Here is a 17,730-nt window from a genome sequence, read left to right as displayed (position 1 = left end):
GAAAAATTTATAGGTCTAAGTGAAATAATAGGCTAATATCGCCAAAGATGATAACGTTAAAGATTAGATAATATCAGGCATCATGGCCAAATTGTACAACAGCCGAATAGGAATGAAAATAATTTTTGCTACCTGTATAATATTATATAAAATATTGAAAATTTGAGGTTAGGCGTAAAACATCTACTGATCGGCGACCTGATGATCGACCGAGTCGCATAACGTAGAATCTGACCAAACACCTTGGCAGAACCTTAGGGAAACCGTATTCAACTTGAGGAACCAAAGGTTACACGTGGCTAATTGTTGTAATATAAGAATCAATCTATAACCTTTATAAAATTACTTTGCATGTAAAAAGTATATTAAAAAACCCAAACAAAAATAATTAAATGTATTAAGGAAGTAGGAGGTTACTAGGTGCATGAATACAATAATAATTTGCATGCACCAATCAAATGTTAGCAATTGATAGGCGGCAATAGTGAGCCAATTCAAATATATTTGTATATATTTCTACAAATGATAAGAATTTGTAAATTATTATTGTGCAGTTTATGTTTTGGATACGGCCCGAAGGCAAATAAATTATTAAAGATGTAACATAAGTATCGCCAAAGTTAAGTATAGATAAAGTTAAAGTTAAAGTTAAAGTTAAGTATAATTTGATAGTTTGGTACAGTCTATTTGAGCCATGAATGGCGGAGGAACAGAATATTTAAATTTCATGTAAATTTGGAAATCAGAAATGAAAATTGTGAATTAGAAAAGAGAACTTCGACACTTGCCTGCCAACCACCACCATGAGATGTCACCAAAAATTATAGAGCGTAATATCTTACTATACCTTTTGATAACTTAAAGTAAATTGAATTATTAAATCTTTTCATAAGACTTTGTGATGCTAATGTAAAGCAGAAGTCATTTTTGAATAATTTTTTAACCCCTTGGAAGAGACGACTCCGGCTACAATTGATCCAGGACCACCAGGAGTTTGGATCGACATCAGCAGCTCATAGAAAATTCCAGCACGTGAGTGAAAAATATTCGAAATAGTGATAGGGCGCCCTCAGTGCTTCGAAATGAAATAAGAATCAAAGCTAGCTCATGGAAAGGGTTTTTTATAAATTAAGAATTTGGTAAAAAATACTTGCGCAAGTAAAGATAATTAAAAGGTATTTTATTAGATAGTAACGAATCAATCCATATATCAAAAGATCCATCAATCAAATAATAATAAGTTCTAGGCTGTTAATACAATATTCATATGATCATTAATTTCTGCAATATAATTTGTGATAATATAATGTAGCTCTGTTGAAGAATACTCTAACATAGAAGCAGACATCAGGAAAAGGCGCCTTAAATTTTATGGTCACATAATGAGGCTTCCAGATCACAGACTTACAAAAAGAATAGTAACATATGTAGCAACCCTTAGTAATGGAGGTGCATGGATGAAAAACGTCAAGAAGGACTTAATACTTGCTAACATTAACAATGATGAAATATACAACAGGAACAGTTTCAGAGAAAAGGTTGAAAAATGGGAAGTTAAACCAGAGATGACTGTGCCAAGAGTGGGAACAAAATGGAGTGAAGCAAGGAAAGCGGAGTTCTCACTGAAAATGAAAAACTGGTGGATTGATAAAAAGAACAAGAAAAACAAAAAATGAACCAAATTTTGCTCAGCGTCTTCCATCTGGGAGCTTGACGGCTAATAATAATAATAATAATAATAATAATGTAGCTCTGATTCACTAGATGAATTGATCTATCTATTCCATCAGGTGCCGAATCTTGCACCGTAAGATAAAAAATATTTATTATAAATAAATCTATTGGAAACCATAGAATTTCATATATATTTGGATTATTAGTTGTCAATTTATCATGCGGATTCAAAAAACTAATATACAAAATAGAATCGTCCAAGTTGACAAATATCAGCAAGTTGATATCGAAGTTACATGCAAATAGATGCATATGATCATGAAATAAAAGCACATGGTAACATTTCGTGCTATGGAATTTGAGGAATAATATTGACCTGTGATATTTTATTGATTTCGTTCTTGTTATATTATATATATTTCTGTCGCTCTATATATTTTTGTTTTGACTTATTTTTTGAGATATTTGTTAATATATGATGTATCAAATTTTTTATGGTGTACGATTTATTTTTATTCCTCAATACTATAGGGTATAAGTTTATATATATATATATTTTTTTTTAATAAATTATCAGTATTATTGTAGAAGCTCATGTCTTGGCCTATAAAGATTTTTATGAGACTATATCCTAGTAAAACCACGACCAGATTTTTATAGTTATTAAAATATTCTCATGCTCTACCGATTGATGCCAAGCAGGAGGCTAATCGTTATTTAACTATAAAAAATAACGTGACCAAATATATATATATATATATATATATATATATATATATATATATAGAATAGAACAGAATAGCCGCAATTATCTGCTAGTTGGCTGATAGCAGAATTGAAATGTTATTTTATTTACTAGTACATAGTTCTGTGAACAGTAGACCTCATGCAGTATTCTTATCCACAAGTACCTGATTGAAACTATAGACCTTATGGAAATACAGCAATAGACTGGCTTCTCCACACATCTCTGTAATCACTTGTCAGCTGTTTTATGATGAATAATTCTATAGTCTGATTTTTACTCTATTATTGGCGTATGAAGGAGGCTCCTTTTTCTTTTCATATTATCCTTGAGATGCAAAATTTCCAAAAACCTTGTATATACGTCGACGCGCAATTCAAAAAGGAACATACCTGTCAAATTTCATGAAAATCTATTACCGCGTTTCGCCGTAAATGCGCAACATATGAACATTTAAACATTAAGAGAAATGCCAAACTGTCGACTTGAATCGTAGACCTCACTTCGCTCGGTCAAAAATTGGACACTTTTTTTGATATTTTCATATACCAAGAAAATGGATCGTTACAATATGTATACAACTATGATAATATTTCAGAATATATTAATGACTCTATGATAATTAATAATCTAAAATTTCACTTTAAAATAATCACAATGAAATTTTTTTATTTAATAATGGACCAGAATAATATTTTGAACAAAACTGAAGTGATAGACTAAAATAATAATAAACAAGACCAAACTTAAACTCAAAATAATTAATAAAAATTTATTAACTCGATAAATTCTAGATGTGATAATGATTTGTAGACTAGAATATGATCAATTGCATTCAAGTTTTCAGAGTTCATTCAAGTTCATAACAAAATAGTTTTAAAACAAGAGAACGCAATCATCAAAACTCCCGTGATAGTTCTGACGATATTACAATGGAATGAATGCATTTTATTATAAGAAAGTTTTAAGGATTCAAGTTCATAACGAAATTGTTTGGAAACAAGAAAACGCAATCATTCAAATTTGCTAGATAGTTGTGAGACTTGGCCGTTGAAATCGTGGTATAATAACAGCTGTGTGGCCTCTCTTCTTCATCATTTGAGAGACGTGGCGTAAATATGATGGGAAGTTTATTTTGCAGCAGAGTGCTTGCAGCGTTTCATAACTGTTTACTGTTGCCGCGGCCGCGTTAGACAATAAAAACATTGAAGCACAGAAGAAAGGACTCATCGCCTCTTCTTCCCATTCTACCCACTTCTACCCACTCTTCTTGTACACAGTTCTCGAAAAGAAACCAGCCGAAAAAATTACAAACAAGGAGAAATATGGCTTGAGGGAGTTGGAGCTATTTCCGTTAAAAGCCTCCGAGAAACAGAGACAATGAATTGACGTTATTCCTGAATTTGGGGCTTCACACTGGTTTGTGGAGGGTGTGAGATTAGATACATCGATAGCCTTTTATCACAAGCTTTAGACTTTTTCTGCTTCGAAAGTTATTTGGCTATTCAGATACTGATGACCCACTCAAATAGATGAAATCTCTGTCGTGATGGATGGATATTTTTTTTCAATTCTTCCATTTTTGTATGCAACTGTATCCGTGAAGAGTATTAAGGATATGTCTGAGTATCAATGGTAAGTCGTTAGATCTCAAGGCTAGGTCTGAGTGAGGGTTAAGGGTATGTCGAAGTATTAAGGGCTAGTCGTTAGATCTCAAGGGTATGTCTAAGTGAGGGTCAACCGCGTCTAGATTTAATTTCCCAAGAGAGTGAAGTGTGGAAAATTAAAAACAATATCTTGGAGAATGATATTCATCTCTCGCTCAGATATCATTCTATTGCGGATCGCTACTGAGTTTGATTCCAAAATCTTAATGTACTGACTACAAGTAAGTTTTATTAGAGTACAACCGCTTTTGAATAATGTTGCATAAGGGACCTAATTCAACAAAAAATTATGAGAAGAAACGACACTTGATGACGTCAATCAACCGTATTTAAATTTGATAGAATTTGTAGTACGAGCATGTATACGTGCATCTAACCGGGCATCAATCTTCACATCAGATTATTGTTCCTTAGATTAACTCTGACGTCGAGATCAAGAAGTGATTATGGAGAAGGGAATGTGTAGATAATGATGATGGTGATGATGGTTATGGTGAGTTAGCGAGCAGTGAACGAAGTTTAGGTTTCGTAGTTCGCATTGGTAATGATGATGTAGCAGATGCTGGAAATGAAGACAAAAGATGGGAGTACGGCGGAGGACGTAGTAGAAAGGGATTAGCAGGAAGAGACAAAGGGATAAACGTCCTTTATCAGGGCATAAAGGTATAGGAAAATGAGCGGAATAGGCCTTGTTCATTAACAAATAATCCTCCAGTCGAGTTCAACTGTGCCATAGTCAATAATATATCATTGCCACTGTTATCAAAGCCGAGAATCGCACATGCGCGCAACTTTGGGGTGTTCTCCAATTATTGCAAACTTCTCTTACAGGTTGTGAAGGCGCGTGAGGAGGTTTCTCCTGCCCACCTCCCTCTCTGTTCATCCACCTGCTCTCTTGTTTATTAGTCTAATTCGCACTTCCAACTACTATCCCAATTAATAGGATAAGCTAGAGTCAACACCTACAATGTTTCACTCCGGACCCTTTGGTATCCCTTGATAACTCCTAATCGACATTATCAACATTCCACTTTCTTGCAAATGCTCGTTACTGTATTCGATATTTTTCATTATGATGATGATTTTCAATTGAAACAACTCTAAATTTTCTGTACCGTGATGATTATGATGATGAATAGTTCCTATTGAAACTATTCAAAGCTGACCTCCTATTCAATGCAGTGTTATTCACTGCTAGATTGGCACCGAAGAAAATGATCATCTCTATCACTGAAGAAGCACTCGAATAGAATAAGAAAATAGTCCTTTCAATAGCAATAAATTAATGAGATGAGTGAGAGTCAGAACCAAGAACATTATTTCATCAGATACTGGTAATTCATCACCAAGAACAATGGCCCATATGAATAAAACCAGAGCAAATGCTCATGAGCAAGAGCATGGAGCATAAGGTTTTGCTCATGAGCAAAAGGTAGAAGGTAAAGCATTTGATCATTTTTATATCAATAAGCTCTACCTCATACTCTCACCTTATGCTCCTGAACTCTGGAGCAAATGCTCACGTATTTTAGAGATTTTTTATCAGCTGATTCGCTTTTGTAGCCTTAGTTTTTTTTTATAGCTCACGGAAGCGCTAAATATGCAAGTAGGGTGCACCGCTTGTGTTTACGTCGTCTGCTCTGTTTTCTATTTATGAATAGAGTTCTAGGTTAGTTGAGTTAAGAATTTTGGAATAATAGCGTGGAAAAATGTCATCTCTATAACAATCTTCAGTATATTCTTATAATATCAATAGCCTTCTTATAATCGTCAACACTCTCATCTTCTTAAATGCCTATCTCCTATTTTGTGATGGCTGTCTTTATAGAAGGTCTTTCTTGTCGTTTGTATTTATTCTTTTGTAGGGATAATGGTGATTTATATCATGGTTGAATCTGATAAGAGCTTTGTAGTTCTCAACTATCGGTTGTGATCGTATCTGGTATAGTTTCCACTTCCTCATACGGATTAGTTGAGCCATTTTACTATGAGCAAAATGTGATAAGCTGCTCTAGACTAGACTCACCTTTTTTGAAGCATTTGCTTCCAAAGTAGAGAAAATGCTCTAGTTTATTCATAGGATTTTAAGCAAAAGCTTTTACTTTTGAGCAAATGCTCAAACTATTTTTTTGATGAGCATGAGCAAAAGGTTTTGCTCACGTTTATTCATAGAAAATGAAGCGAATGCTCCATATTTTAGGAGTATAAGCAAATGCTCAACTTTATTCATATGGCCCATTATTTCACCAAGAACATTATTTCATTAGATACTGGAAATCCGAAATACTGGATTCCGCGAAATTAATGTGCAATAGATTCTAATAGTTATCATCATCATCATAATCATCATCTCCACCTCAGGGATTAGGTTTATTAATTCACCTGTTCCGGTTCCAATCTCTTTCTTGGCCTCCCCACATATCTTTTTCCATTAGGTCTATAATTTTGGCCTTCAAGGGACATTCTTCCAGGTGGCTTTCTATTCAAATAACTGCACCAGTTTCTTCTATTTTGTATAATTCTTTCATGAAGAGGAGCACTGATAAAACCTGTCTCATATCCTAATCTTGATAGTCTACTGGAACCAATTTTTTTTTTTATTTCAGTGTTTATCTTGCTGAGATGTGGTCATCTCTGAGGATCTATTCCAGTTCAATAATATCAGAGTAAAGTAATATGTGTACATCCCTATTACTTTCTCATGAATAATTATGTTGACGCTGACGTGAATCGGATTTGTAAGATAGTTCATGTAATATATTATTGTTTTTTCATATATCTTTATTGAAATCGTCCGTCAATCAACTGTATTCCAATTGATAATCAACATCTGAACCTGTAAATACTTATCCACATGAACAGACACCAAACAGACTCGATATGGATCTTGTTCAACAAGAATGCTCTTTTTCAATGAAACTGAATTGTTTTGTGTCAGTGAGTTGCATTGGTAGTTGACATGAATTATTAAATATATAATGTTTGCTAAAGCCATTTACAGCCAAGAATAATATTCTGTCAAGCATGTAATGAATAGAGTACGTCTTTTCTCAAAAGTAATGAGAAATTTTTGATTTCTCCAATAAAGAGGTTCGTTTTAATTCAATTTCACTCACCAGTTGCCAAGAGAGGGATGAAAATGAGCTGCACGATGAAGATAAGAACGAAAGAGGTCCTCCAGGACCTGCCTGGTGACCGGTGCGGCCACATCAACACCTGCAACAAAAAGCCAACTAAACTACAAAACCAGCCAAATAATTCCGTTAACAATAAATTGAGATTAAAACAGTTAGAGCAAATAATTAGGCTAATTAGAATTTAATTCTCAAAATTGATGGAGTGCAATCAATCGTTCCAGAAATTTTGATGAAACTCTCGATCTTTATCGTAGCTGCTTAGGAGTCATTGCAGTTGAAGATTTCAGAATTTAGTTCGTGTCAAGTTATAGTTCTTGTACTACCTATATATAAAAAAAAGTATATAAAAAAGTGTAACGAACAGCTTTAAGGCTGTAAATTGGATAATCTTTTTCAATATAATTGTTAAGAGTTGATAAGAGTGTGAAAAAGTGGCAACTGGAATTTTTAAGTTGTGTAATGAGCGAGTTATGGGTTGTAGGAAGTGCTAAGTCCGTTTTCTTTCCAAATCATAAATTGTTTCGAATTTTCCGTTGGAGTTTTTTCAATACATTCAGTATATCATTGGCTTTGTTCTAATATGCGTTTTTCGCGATTTATGACAGAATAAAAAAGTTATCGAATTTTTAAAAAATGTTACTTTTTTATTCATGAACGATAATGGGAAGTTTCAGTTTGGGAAGATACATTTTTTTTAATCTTAAGGAGTCGTTCTGTTAATATAGTCCAAACCGTTTATGATCTGGAAATAAAACCGAGTTAGCACTTCAACGACCCATAACTCCCATAGCTTATTGGACCACTTAAAAATCTCAGTTGCCACTTTTTCTCACTTTTATAATGATCTTAGCAATTATATTTAAAAAGATTATCCAATTTAAATAAAAAAAAATACCGAACAGCCTCAAGATGCCTAACGTTTCAAGCTATTCCATTTTACTTTCCTTGCTACCATGGAACCATAGGTAAGGAAAGTATTGCTTTCCGAAAAAAATTAAGGTACCCCAATATCTAATTTTCTATACGTTTCAAGGTCCCCTGAGACCAAAAAAGTGTTTTTTTTTTTTGGGTATTGGTCTGTATGTGTGTGTGTGTGTGTATGAGTGTATGTACGTCTGTGTACACGATATCTCATCTCCCAATTAACGGAATGACTTGAAATTTGGAACTTGAGGTCCTTACACTATAAGGATCCGACACGAACAATTTCGATCAAATGCGATTCTAGATGGCGGCTGAAATGGCGAAAATGTTGTAAAAAACAGGGTTTTTTGCGATTTTCTCGAAAATGGCTCCAACGATTTTGATCAAATTCATACCTAAAATAGTCATTCATAAGCTCTATCAACTGCCACAAGTCCCATATCTGTAAAAATCTCAGGAGCTCCGCCCCATGTATGCAAAGTTTGATTTTGGATTCCCAATTATTAGGTCTCAGATATAATTTGAACAAAAAATTTCTGGTGGAGACGATTAAGCATGGACATTTCTTCAATTAATGTCCAGTAACATTTTCACCTAAAATCTATATATATAAAAGCGAAATGGCACTCACTCACTCACTCACTCACTCACTCGCAGAACTAAAAATCTACCGGACCAAAAACGTTCAAATTTGGTGGGTATGTTCAGTTGGCCCTTTAGAGGCGCACTAAGAAATCTTTTGGCAATATTTTAACTCTAAGGGTTGTTTTTAAGGGTTTAAAGTTCGTCTTTCAGCATGTATATTCTTCTTCTCCCAATCTCTTAATTATAATTGAAATTTCCATATCATATGTTACTATAGAACTATAATCTAGATAGAGTACCTCTTCAAAACAGTTGTTAACTGGCAACTAAATTAATAATTTTGTCAGGTTGGCATTAAGTTGAGTTGACTTTGTTAGGTTGGCACCAAGTTGAAGATTTAAATGCATTTATCGCGGAAAAATTGATTGGGCACTGCTACTTCAATCCTAGGAATATTATATTACTAGCCGTCAGGCTCGCTTCGCTCGCCATATCCGTTTAGTCTGGACCCCCGACTGGATCGTCCTAACATATGATAAAAATGCTCAAATGAAAAATGCAGGCGAGCGAAGCGAGCGAAGGGTACGGCGAGGGATACGGCGAAGGATACGGCGAGCGAAGCGAGCCTGACGGCTAGTTGAAAATAAGCTTGAAATTTGAGAAAATGTAATTATTCAATTGCAAACTTTTGGCAACTGTTGATTCAGTGTGTATCCAGCGTTATTGACCTGTCACCAGCTGGCTCAGATCTTTGACTTGAGATGCGCGTTTACACTAGCGTCAGGTGATCAATTTTCATAACGGCAAGGAAAGTTGTGTGAGTGCGCCACACCAGATTTTTTAATTCCAATCTTATTCAAGATTGATATTCTTGTTAATAGTAATATTATAATGTTATATTATTACTATAAAATATAAATACATTTTCAATTTAAAATTTGGTTTGCCTCTCCTTTCCTCTTTCAATTGTGTTCCTCGGGAATCTAAACTTCCTAATAAAGGCCCCCAAAAAATACAATCTCAACAGCGAGAATATAGGAATCAATAATAAATATCATACACAAAAACGTCATCTTAAATATATTTCTTGCATGAAATTTTGTTTCATAATAATGTACCATTCAATGTGGGAAAATAAATTGTATGAAATTTTTGACAATATAGAAGATAGGTGAGGTGCTTGCAATATATTGTAGTTAAAGTCCAGAACCATTAATTTTATGCAAAATTTCCTTGTGCTGGATGTACAGAGTGACCCAAAAACCTCGTATTTCCAGTTAATTTCACAGCTCTAGCAATTTCCGCCATATCTAGAACAGTGAAATTCTCTCTAGCCTTTTTTTTTGATAATGAGATCTGGAATGAAAAATTAAGTCATCATTTAAAGCTCTCTATCCCCAATGAGTAGGCCTACTGTGTTACAAATACTTAAGGTTCAGTTATTTCTGGTTATTTTTTAAAAACAGAATAACTTTCACAAAAATTTATATTTTTGGGGTAATCTTTCTCCATTCAATCATGGAGAATCCATCTTCAAAATATCATAAATCCGATCTTACCGGTGATCTTACTGAATTTCAAATAATCTGTTCCATAATTCAAACTTGAGACGCTCATATCTCAGAAAGTAATAATCGGAGAAAAAATTTATCCTGGTGAAACGTTTCTATTTTGATAACCTGATAGTAGAAAAATCGGAAAACTATGGAAAATATCACGAGTCAAAAGGTTTTTTCTGCCGGTTTCACAATCTTGATTCATGAGTTGCGCGTGCTACCAAATACTTCACTGAGTCATTTGGAGAAAGCTCCGTTTGATTCGGTTTTCATAGTTTTGTCATTTCTGGATCAGAAATTGAATGAATTTGTTTTCAATATAGAATTATGATAATTTTTTGATAGCAGTGGAAATAAGCCTATAGGCTATCCATCCTCGGTAAATTAAGAATGTTCATGTAAAAAATTGAAAGTTTATTAGTTCATGAGTGGTATTTGTGTATCTCCTCCCCCGTACATGAGCTAGGCCAATTATTCCATTTATGGATGGACAGCTGAAGTATTCCAGAAGTAGTGAATTTTCATTGTATTGTGTTGTAACTCGTATTGTATGGGAACTGCAAGGAGGAAATTCATTAACTCGGTTTCTGATTTCCCTTCTGTCTCATCACGAACTACTCGCACTGACAAGTTATTCATCCCATCTAGTTGCATCCTAGTTATCCAGATTATCATTCATGTGAGTTGCAACTCTGCTGCTAAGGTCTACTGTACTTCATTACATGATTTGTACAATAAATTATTGTACTCAAACTCCACTTCATGATAAACTTGAACTAGAATTTAGACAATTCTGAGTATTCTCATTCCTAAATTGACTTCCAAGTAAAAATTACCATACCATAATTATCTCTTAGAGCAAGAATCAAGGAATTATAGTGACATAATAGTAACTATGATGAACGATACAGTGTGATTTAATAATTTATACTATACGTTTCAGTGCAGTGCATTAAAACGGTATAGAATGGACTTTATTGATGATTGTATAAACATGAATTCACAAGAGAAATTTAGTTCAGAGATGAAGAAACGATTGATTAATATGATAATCATAATAATACAGCGATATAATGCCAAAAAAATCATAGATAAATGATTAGAAAAACATGAGTCAGGTATAACAGCAAGGTATAGAAGCAGAAAATTCTATTATAATTGCCAGTTGAACAGCTAAAGTCCATTCAAACCGAAACCCCAAGGAAGAATCAAATCTTCATGGGTAATAATAAAAGGATGAAGCTAAAGTGAATACTCGTATTGAATGGACTAATAGAACGGGATGAAGAGAATAGAACCTATCCACTTAGGAGAATTCAATCAGTTTTCTCAGAAAGGCAATAAATTGTTATATTCTCAGAAATTATTGATTGAAGGAATCTTTTCCAAGTAAGACTACTTTCACACATATACGGTTCGTTCGGTTCAATATTCGTTTTAGGTTCGATTTCGGTCGTTTCAGATAAGTAAGAAACGGTAATTCGACTTGAATTCGTTACCGAATGAAAACTGCACAGCACCTAACATCCCCTCGAAACGAAAAGGTTTTGATTTCGTTGCCAGAATACAGTGAGTGGTGAACAGGTTGTTTCTAGCCGGATAGATGTTAATAAGAGTATAATATTAGTGAATCGAACGATAATTCTAATGAGAGCTATATGAATAAAACATAGGCTAAATCTCGAAGACTTCCACTGCTATAAAAATGTACAATAAAAACGTATGCCAAAACTCAAATTGATGAAAAAAATGAGATTAATTGCATTAACAAATCGAATAGCACAGAACAGATTAGTCTCAGTTAAATCGCTCTAGAATATTATTAACAATAAGGAAAACCATACAAATCTGAGAACAGTCACCACACTTCGGATGAATCCTTACTCTTCATTTGATAATAGTTGATTAATCCCTCCATTATTTACAATGATAATGTTTTGAGAATGAATTCAGGATCTACAAGATTTGCGATTTACAGATCATAATCATCTGTTAAGAACGATTCATAGATAGAATAATGACTCCACCAAAATCCACAAAGGAATATTCAATAACTAATATTATGGAAATAGAGTTTTTGGAACCAAAATGCAATATTGATTGTATGATCTACAATCAGATTGTAAGAGGCTTCAAAAATTTCCTCCTCTCAAATCTCAAAGAAACTCATCAGAATGGTAGTTAATTTTATTATATTTACTATTGTGACAAATGCAGTATGAGATTTAATATTGGAGGAACTAATTCATTATAAAAATCACCGTTTAAATCTATTCATTGGAATTTTATTTCCTCGTACAAATATTCCTAAAGATTAACTCTCTCTCAAATGGTGGACAAAACCTTTCAGAAGGGATTTTCACGCATATAAATTCTAACGCAAAAAAAACTTAGAATGCCATTACTTTGTGGGAAGCTTGATCAAAGGAATCCCATTGACTGCCACCTGAACCGTTTTCCCGAACTTTCCGCGTGCGAGAGCGAATTCACGCCGGCGAAAGTCGCGGAAACGTCGCGTGCGTTCGCGGTGGACGCTCGCGTCAGACTGATCCACCAGCGTCAGTTTGCCTCCGCCCACTTCAACCCTTGCGCATGCGTACCCCTCTTAACCGATCACCCCCTGGCATTACCAGTGCCCTTTGACTCTTGAAGACCGTCTTAACATCTGCTTGATCTCCCACTTGCCAGACTTATCGTTGCATGGTCGTCAGACTGCGCGATAATCTCCTCAGTTTACCACCGATAAGATCAGTCTAGTGTTGTCGATTTGATTCTACATGTGAGCAGTAGCTGATCATACACATAATTCGGAGGATATTATTCATGGAGAAGTATGAAATGAGTGGATGATTAGAAAAAGTAGAATCATAAAGACTACGATGGTTTAATCGATTATTGCGACAATGGAACGAGTTCAATGAAAATGACATAAAGAGAATAATGGTTATACATGTCATTTTCTGGTGCCCTACAAATCATTGGTAACCATTTCAAATGGTGATTTGGAAAGTTGGAAAAATTTACATAACTTGGTCAAATATACCAAATTTTCAGTACAATGCAACCTCGTTAACCTGGACCACGCTAACTCAAGAGTCCGGATATCCTGGATCGGTTAAATTTTTTGTTTCAACAATTGACCATAGTTCTGACTTCAAATACATTTCTAGTTGAATTTCATTGTGCAAAGTGTGAGAATGATCTCCATGCGAATGTCAAAGTACCTCGAGCTCTGATTGAATATAGTTTGATTTTTTTTTCAAGTACAGTAAGTTCATTTCCCATATCTTTCCTATTCCCCGGTTAACCCAGATTTACGTTTAATCGGACAAACACCGGTCATAGTTATTCCGGGCTATATCGATATTCTACTGTACACAATAAACCGAGTAGGCCTACTCATGAATTTGAGTGATTATGAAAGGACAAAAATTTTAGCAATGAATTAGGAGATCAATATGATTCCAGAGACTGATCTAAGAAGCTACGATAGACCATACCATTTGATAACTCTGTTGAAATATAGCAGCCTATTTATTATATTATTTGCACTGAAAATAAGGATTTAAAACTGAAATGATTTTTTGCACTGAGGCAAAAACCTCGGTCTTTCTTGATGAATAGATCAATATTATCGGGGATAATCCCTCGGGGATTCTCATATTTCTCAGAAAATTAATGTGAAATTAGCATGAAATCGTATGAAAATGGAGAACTCAGATTATAATTATTGAACTAGAATTCGATTGTAATATTATTCAATCAATATATTGATTTAGATGCATTTGAACATTGTCACGTGGTACTTTAGTACCATCAAATATTTTGAAATGAACCAATGAATTTCAATAGAATTATAAAATGGAAAGAAGGTTAGACCTAGTCAAAGGATCAATCAACTTAAATCGAATATTATTAGCGATTAGGAGTAATAGTATTATCAAAAACGATAAGAAAACATGTATAATTGTGATTCAACAACTATGAGAATCCATTGGCAAAATTAAAAATTATAAAGCGGCTTACTTATTATTGGCGGATTATGAAAAATAAAAGTTTGCATGTACGTTGAGGTTAGAATTATTTGTTTACATTTTTGAAAAGAATCAGTCGATCTTGAATAAATCGATAATTATTGGAATCAATACTGAGCGAATCAGCTGATCATTCGATCAACCAGCATAACAGGTTGAATTATATAAAATTTACTCACAAAGGATATATTATATATAATAAGGAAGGTTAATGTGTAGAAATACGGACAACTATTATTTCTGTATAAATATTTATTATAATCTAAAAAAGCACGAAAAACCAAGAGTATACAAAACTCATATAAAAAACTAAATGTATTACCTATCTATTAAAATCGTATGTTACGATTTATTTATGAAATTAATTCAAGATAAACACTCCATATATTTGTATAAAAACTTTTTATTTAATTTTTTCTATTATAAAGTTGAGGAAGCCCTGATTCTGAGGCGACCAATTGTATTGAGTTTATTAAATAGAAGGCCAATCAGAAAGAAGTTACAAAATTGTTCTAGGAAGAGACAAATTTTTCTGAAAACCTCCTTCTTCTGGCTTAAGATCTCGACCTGAGAGGACGCACATAGAGTTTAGGGTTCTCTCTTCCTTTTAAATTTTAAAATTATCAAAAATTTACAAATTTTTACAATTTACAATTTCATTTTTTCTTCTGGCTTAAGATCTCGACCTGAGAGGACGCACATAGAGTTTAGGGTTCTCTCTTCCTTTTAAATTTTAAAATTATCAAGCCAACCCCTTTCTCAAATGTGAAATATTTGTATTGAATGTTAAATTATCTGTGAACTCAGTGTTGCTGAAGAGTTCGTAATTGTAATTATTCCCTATAAATATATCTTTAATTTAGAAAGAAATCTATAAGAAATGTGGAACACGCGTTAGCCCAGCAGAGACAAAAGGAGCCTGCCTAATTAATTATTGGAAATAATTAATTCAATCCACGAGACCGTCAAGAACTTCATTCATGTGAGTGATAAATCAAATGAGCTCGTTTTAGGTTTTCTACGTATAGTGGGGAAATTAATTAAAAGCGCTATTCAAATTAACTTGAATTAAAGAAAAGTCACAACTTGTTGAGTGATATCACATAGTTCATAAGAACATTTTATAAATTTATTTGATATATGTAGGAAGCTTACTTCCATGCACGGCCCGAACTCATATAAATCCCTGAGATCTCATGTTTGATATTAATTTGTTAATTATTATTTTTGCTAATTGAGCAAAGTATATCATATGAAATCTATGGACCAAACAGGTTTATATTTGTAGAATTTTGGATTGACTGGAAGTCTAAGCATCAGTATTAAATATAATGTGTTTATGAATTCAAAACTCACTATTGTGAATACTAGCAAATCCTGTGATAATTGTTCAGATTTTAGAAAAGAATTTACTTGAAGGAAATTATAGATATAAGAAAATTTTATACATATATTGAAAAATACCGAAAATTACAGATATCGAATATTTTATATACACTTTTTTATGGGAATATATTTTGTGTTTTATGTCAGCATACAAATCGTAGAAATTTATTTTATCCTAGTTCATCTCGTGATTTACAGTTTGAGCTGTTTTAGTACCAATAAATATTCAGCAGCACATAAAATTATTGAATCAAGTAATATTGATCTTAGGCCATTAAGAGCATTCAGTATTTATCATCCTTTGATGATAATCATTTTAGTCTGCCAGAATAAGTATATCGAGAATTATATTAATAAGGTTCCAGTTATATCATATAAGGATCCAGAGAGCTTCAAGAACTGGCGTTGTAAGTTCTAAGGAATTTTGGAAGGATAAATTGGTGAATACCTGTATTCATGACGAGCGTTTTAAGAATCAACTAGAAACAACTATAGTTGGTCTTTATTATTCTCTAGTGGGTACATGGTTACTGATAATCAGTCATCAAATATTCTTTTAATTTCCTCACTGGTATTCTTCAAGAACTTCATAGAAGCAGCGGTAAGAATTATTAATCACCGATCATTGAACCTTATGGTGATTAATTGTATTTTTAAAATTCATGTATCTACCACTGAGCTAGAGCTGAGGTTTGAACCCAGTAATTTTGCGAGCCGGACGGCCTTAATTTTTTGTGAATTTTTTCGCAAAAGAGGGAATTTAACAACTGCTCTTATAAATATCCAGAACATCGTATCATCTGTAAGGGATTTGCAATTTACCACCTTACACAATTATAGCTTCATAACGTGGGGCTCTATCATAAGAGATAACCCTCCAAGGAGCACAACTTTACAACATAGATAACTTTAATCCATTTTTTCTATGATGCATTATAGAAAATAACTTTTTGGAATGGATGTGTGAGTTTTCATTATATTGATCATGTTGAATTGATACCATTGGTTTTCAGTATAAATTTAACCTACAATCTCACTCTAAATATGGATGACCTCAATACAATGAATCGAATTGCGAGAAAATTAATAGAACATGCAAAACATGATGTGGGATTGTAAGTCGTTATCTGCAGTTCTCAGCCTCACCAAGAGATCTACGGCTATGCAAACTACCGAGCTCCTCTTGCATTCCTTATCTCGCACCCACACTGAGTTTTCAAGCTGTAACTGGTTCAATTATTACCGTTCACTGCAGCCACTCGATTTTCATGACTGGAGAAATTGTTCATTCGATGTTTTGCTTTCTTGTTTGATGGCAGTCGAAGATATTAGGTTGTCAATTTTGATCATTTTGTTAGTGATGATGTCATGTTATTTGTTTTTCAGATTGATTTTGTACTAATCCCGAACCTAACCTATACCATAGAGAAAGGATGAGCGTAAGCCTATTTGTTTGTCTCTGCCTATACTACCTAACACACAATACTTACGAACTATTCCACCCAACAGACATCACACCCAACCAATCACATCCAACTTTCCAACTATACCTTTTCTACTCATCCTATGGAACCCACTCTACATACAGCAGAAATTTCTACCAACTGCTGAACAATTGTAAAAGGTGATGGGTGGGATGATAAGTAATTCAGCTTCAGGGTTGGGCAATGGAGTATGGAGGATTTGGAATAGCTATTTTTTTAATGAATCTTGAACTCTTTCCACTGTCGGTCTTTGTTTAGAGTGGGTTTCGAACTCCCTCACTCTATACGGTATTTTGCCCGGCGCCAATCAATTACTATGAATTGATAAAATAATTACTTTACTATAATTTCACTCACTGTGTGGATACTTATATTTCACTCACTGAACTAATAATAGTATTGAAGAAAAAGATAAAGATAGATAGATCAGGGTCGTGTGTAAGGGAATATATAAAGTGAAAGGCAAAACAAAGGTTAATTATGAATTTATTAGTAAACTTTGAATTTAAGAGAATTTATAAAATTGATTTAAGTATAG

The 17,730-nt window shown here is 33.6% G+C and overlaps 1 protein-coding gene across 8 annotated transcripts in view; it reads right to left on the bottom strand.

The window, feature by feature from the left end:
• LOC111063342 (lachesin) overlaps positions 1-12,840 on the bottom strand; it is a 246,186-nt gene extending 233,346 nt beyond the window's left edge. For all 8 annotated transcript variants that reach the window (XM_039436213.1, XM_039436210.1, XM_039436199.1 and 5 more), the window contains exons 1-2: positions 12,694-12,840; positions 7,203-7,302 (exon numbers count right to left, since the gene is read on the bottom strand). In XM_039436213.1, the coding sequence (XP_039292147.1) occupies positions 7,203-7,296 (94 nt within the window). In that variant the 5' untranslated portion in view covers positions 7,297-7,302; positions 12,694-12,840. The remainder of the gene's footprint in view (positions 1-7,202; positions 7,303-12,693) is intronic.
• Between the last annotated feature and the right edge of the window lie 4,890 nt (positions 12,841-17,730).

Source organism: Nilaparvata lugens, chromosome 1 (genome assembly GCF_014356525.2).
Source record: "Nilaparvata lugens isolate BPH chromosome 1, ASM1435652v1, whole genome shotgun sequence".
NCBI classification, from domain to species: domain Eukaryota; kingdom Metazoa; phylum Arthropoda; class Insecta; order Hemiptera; family Delphacidae; genus Nilaparvata; species Nilaparvata lugens.
The sequence above is the reverse complement of the archived record's forward strand: the minus strand, read 5'-3'. Positions and strand labels throughout refer to the sequence as shown.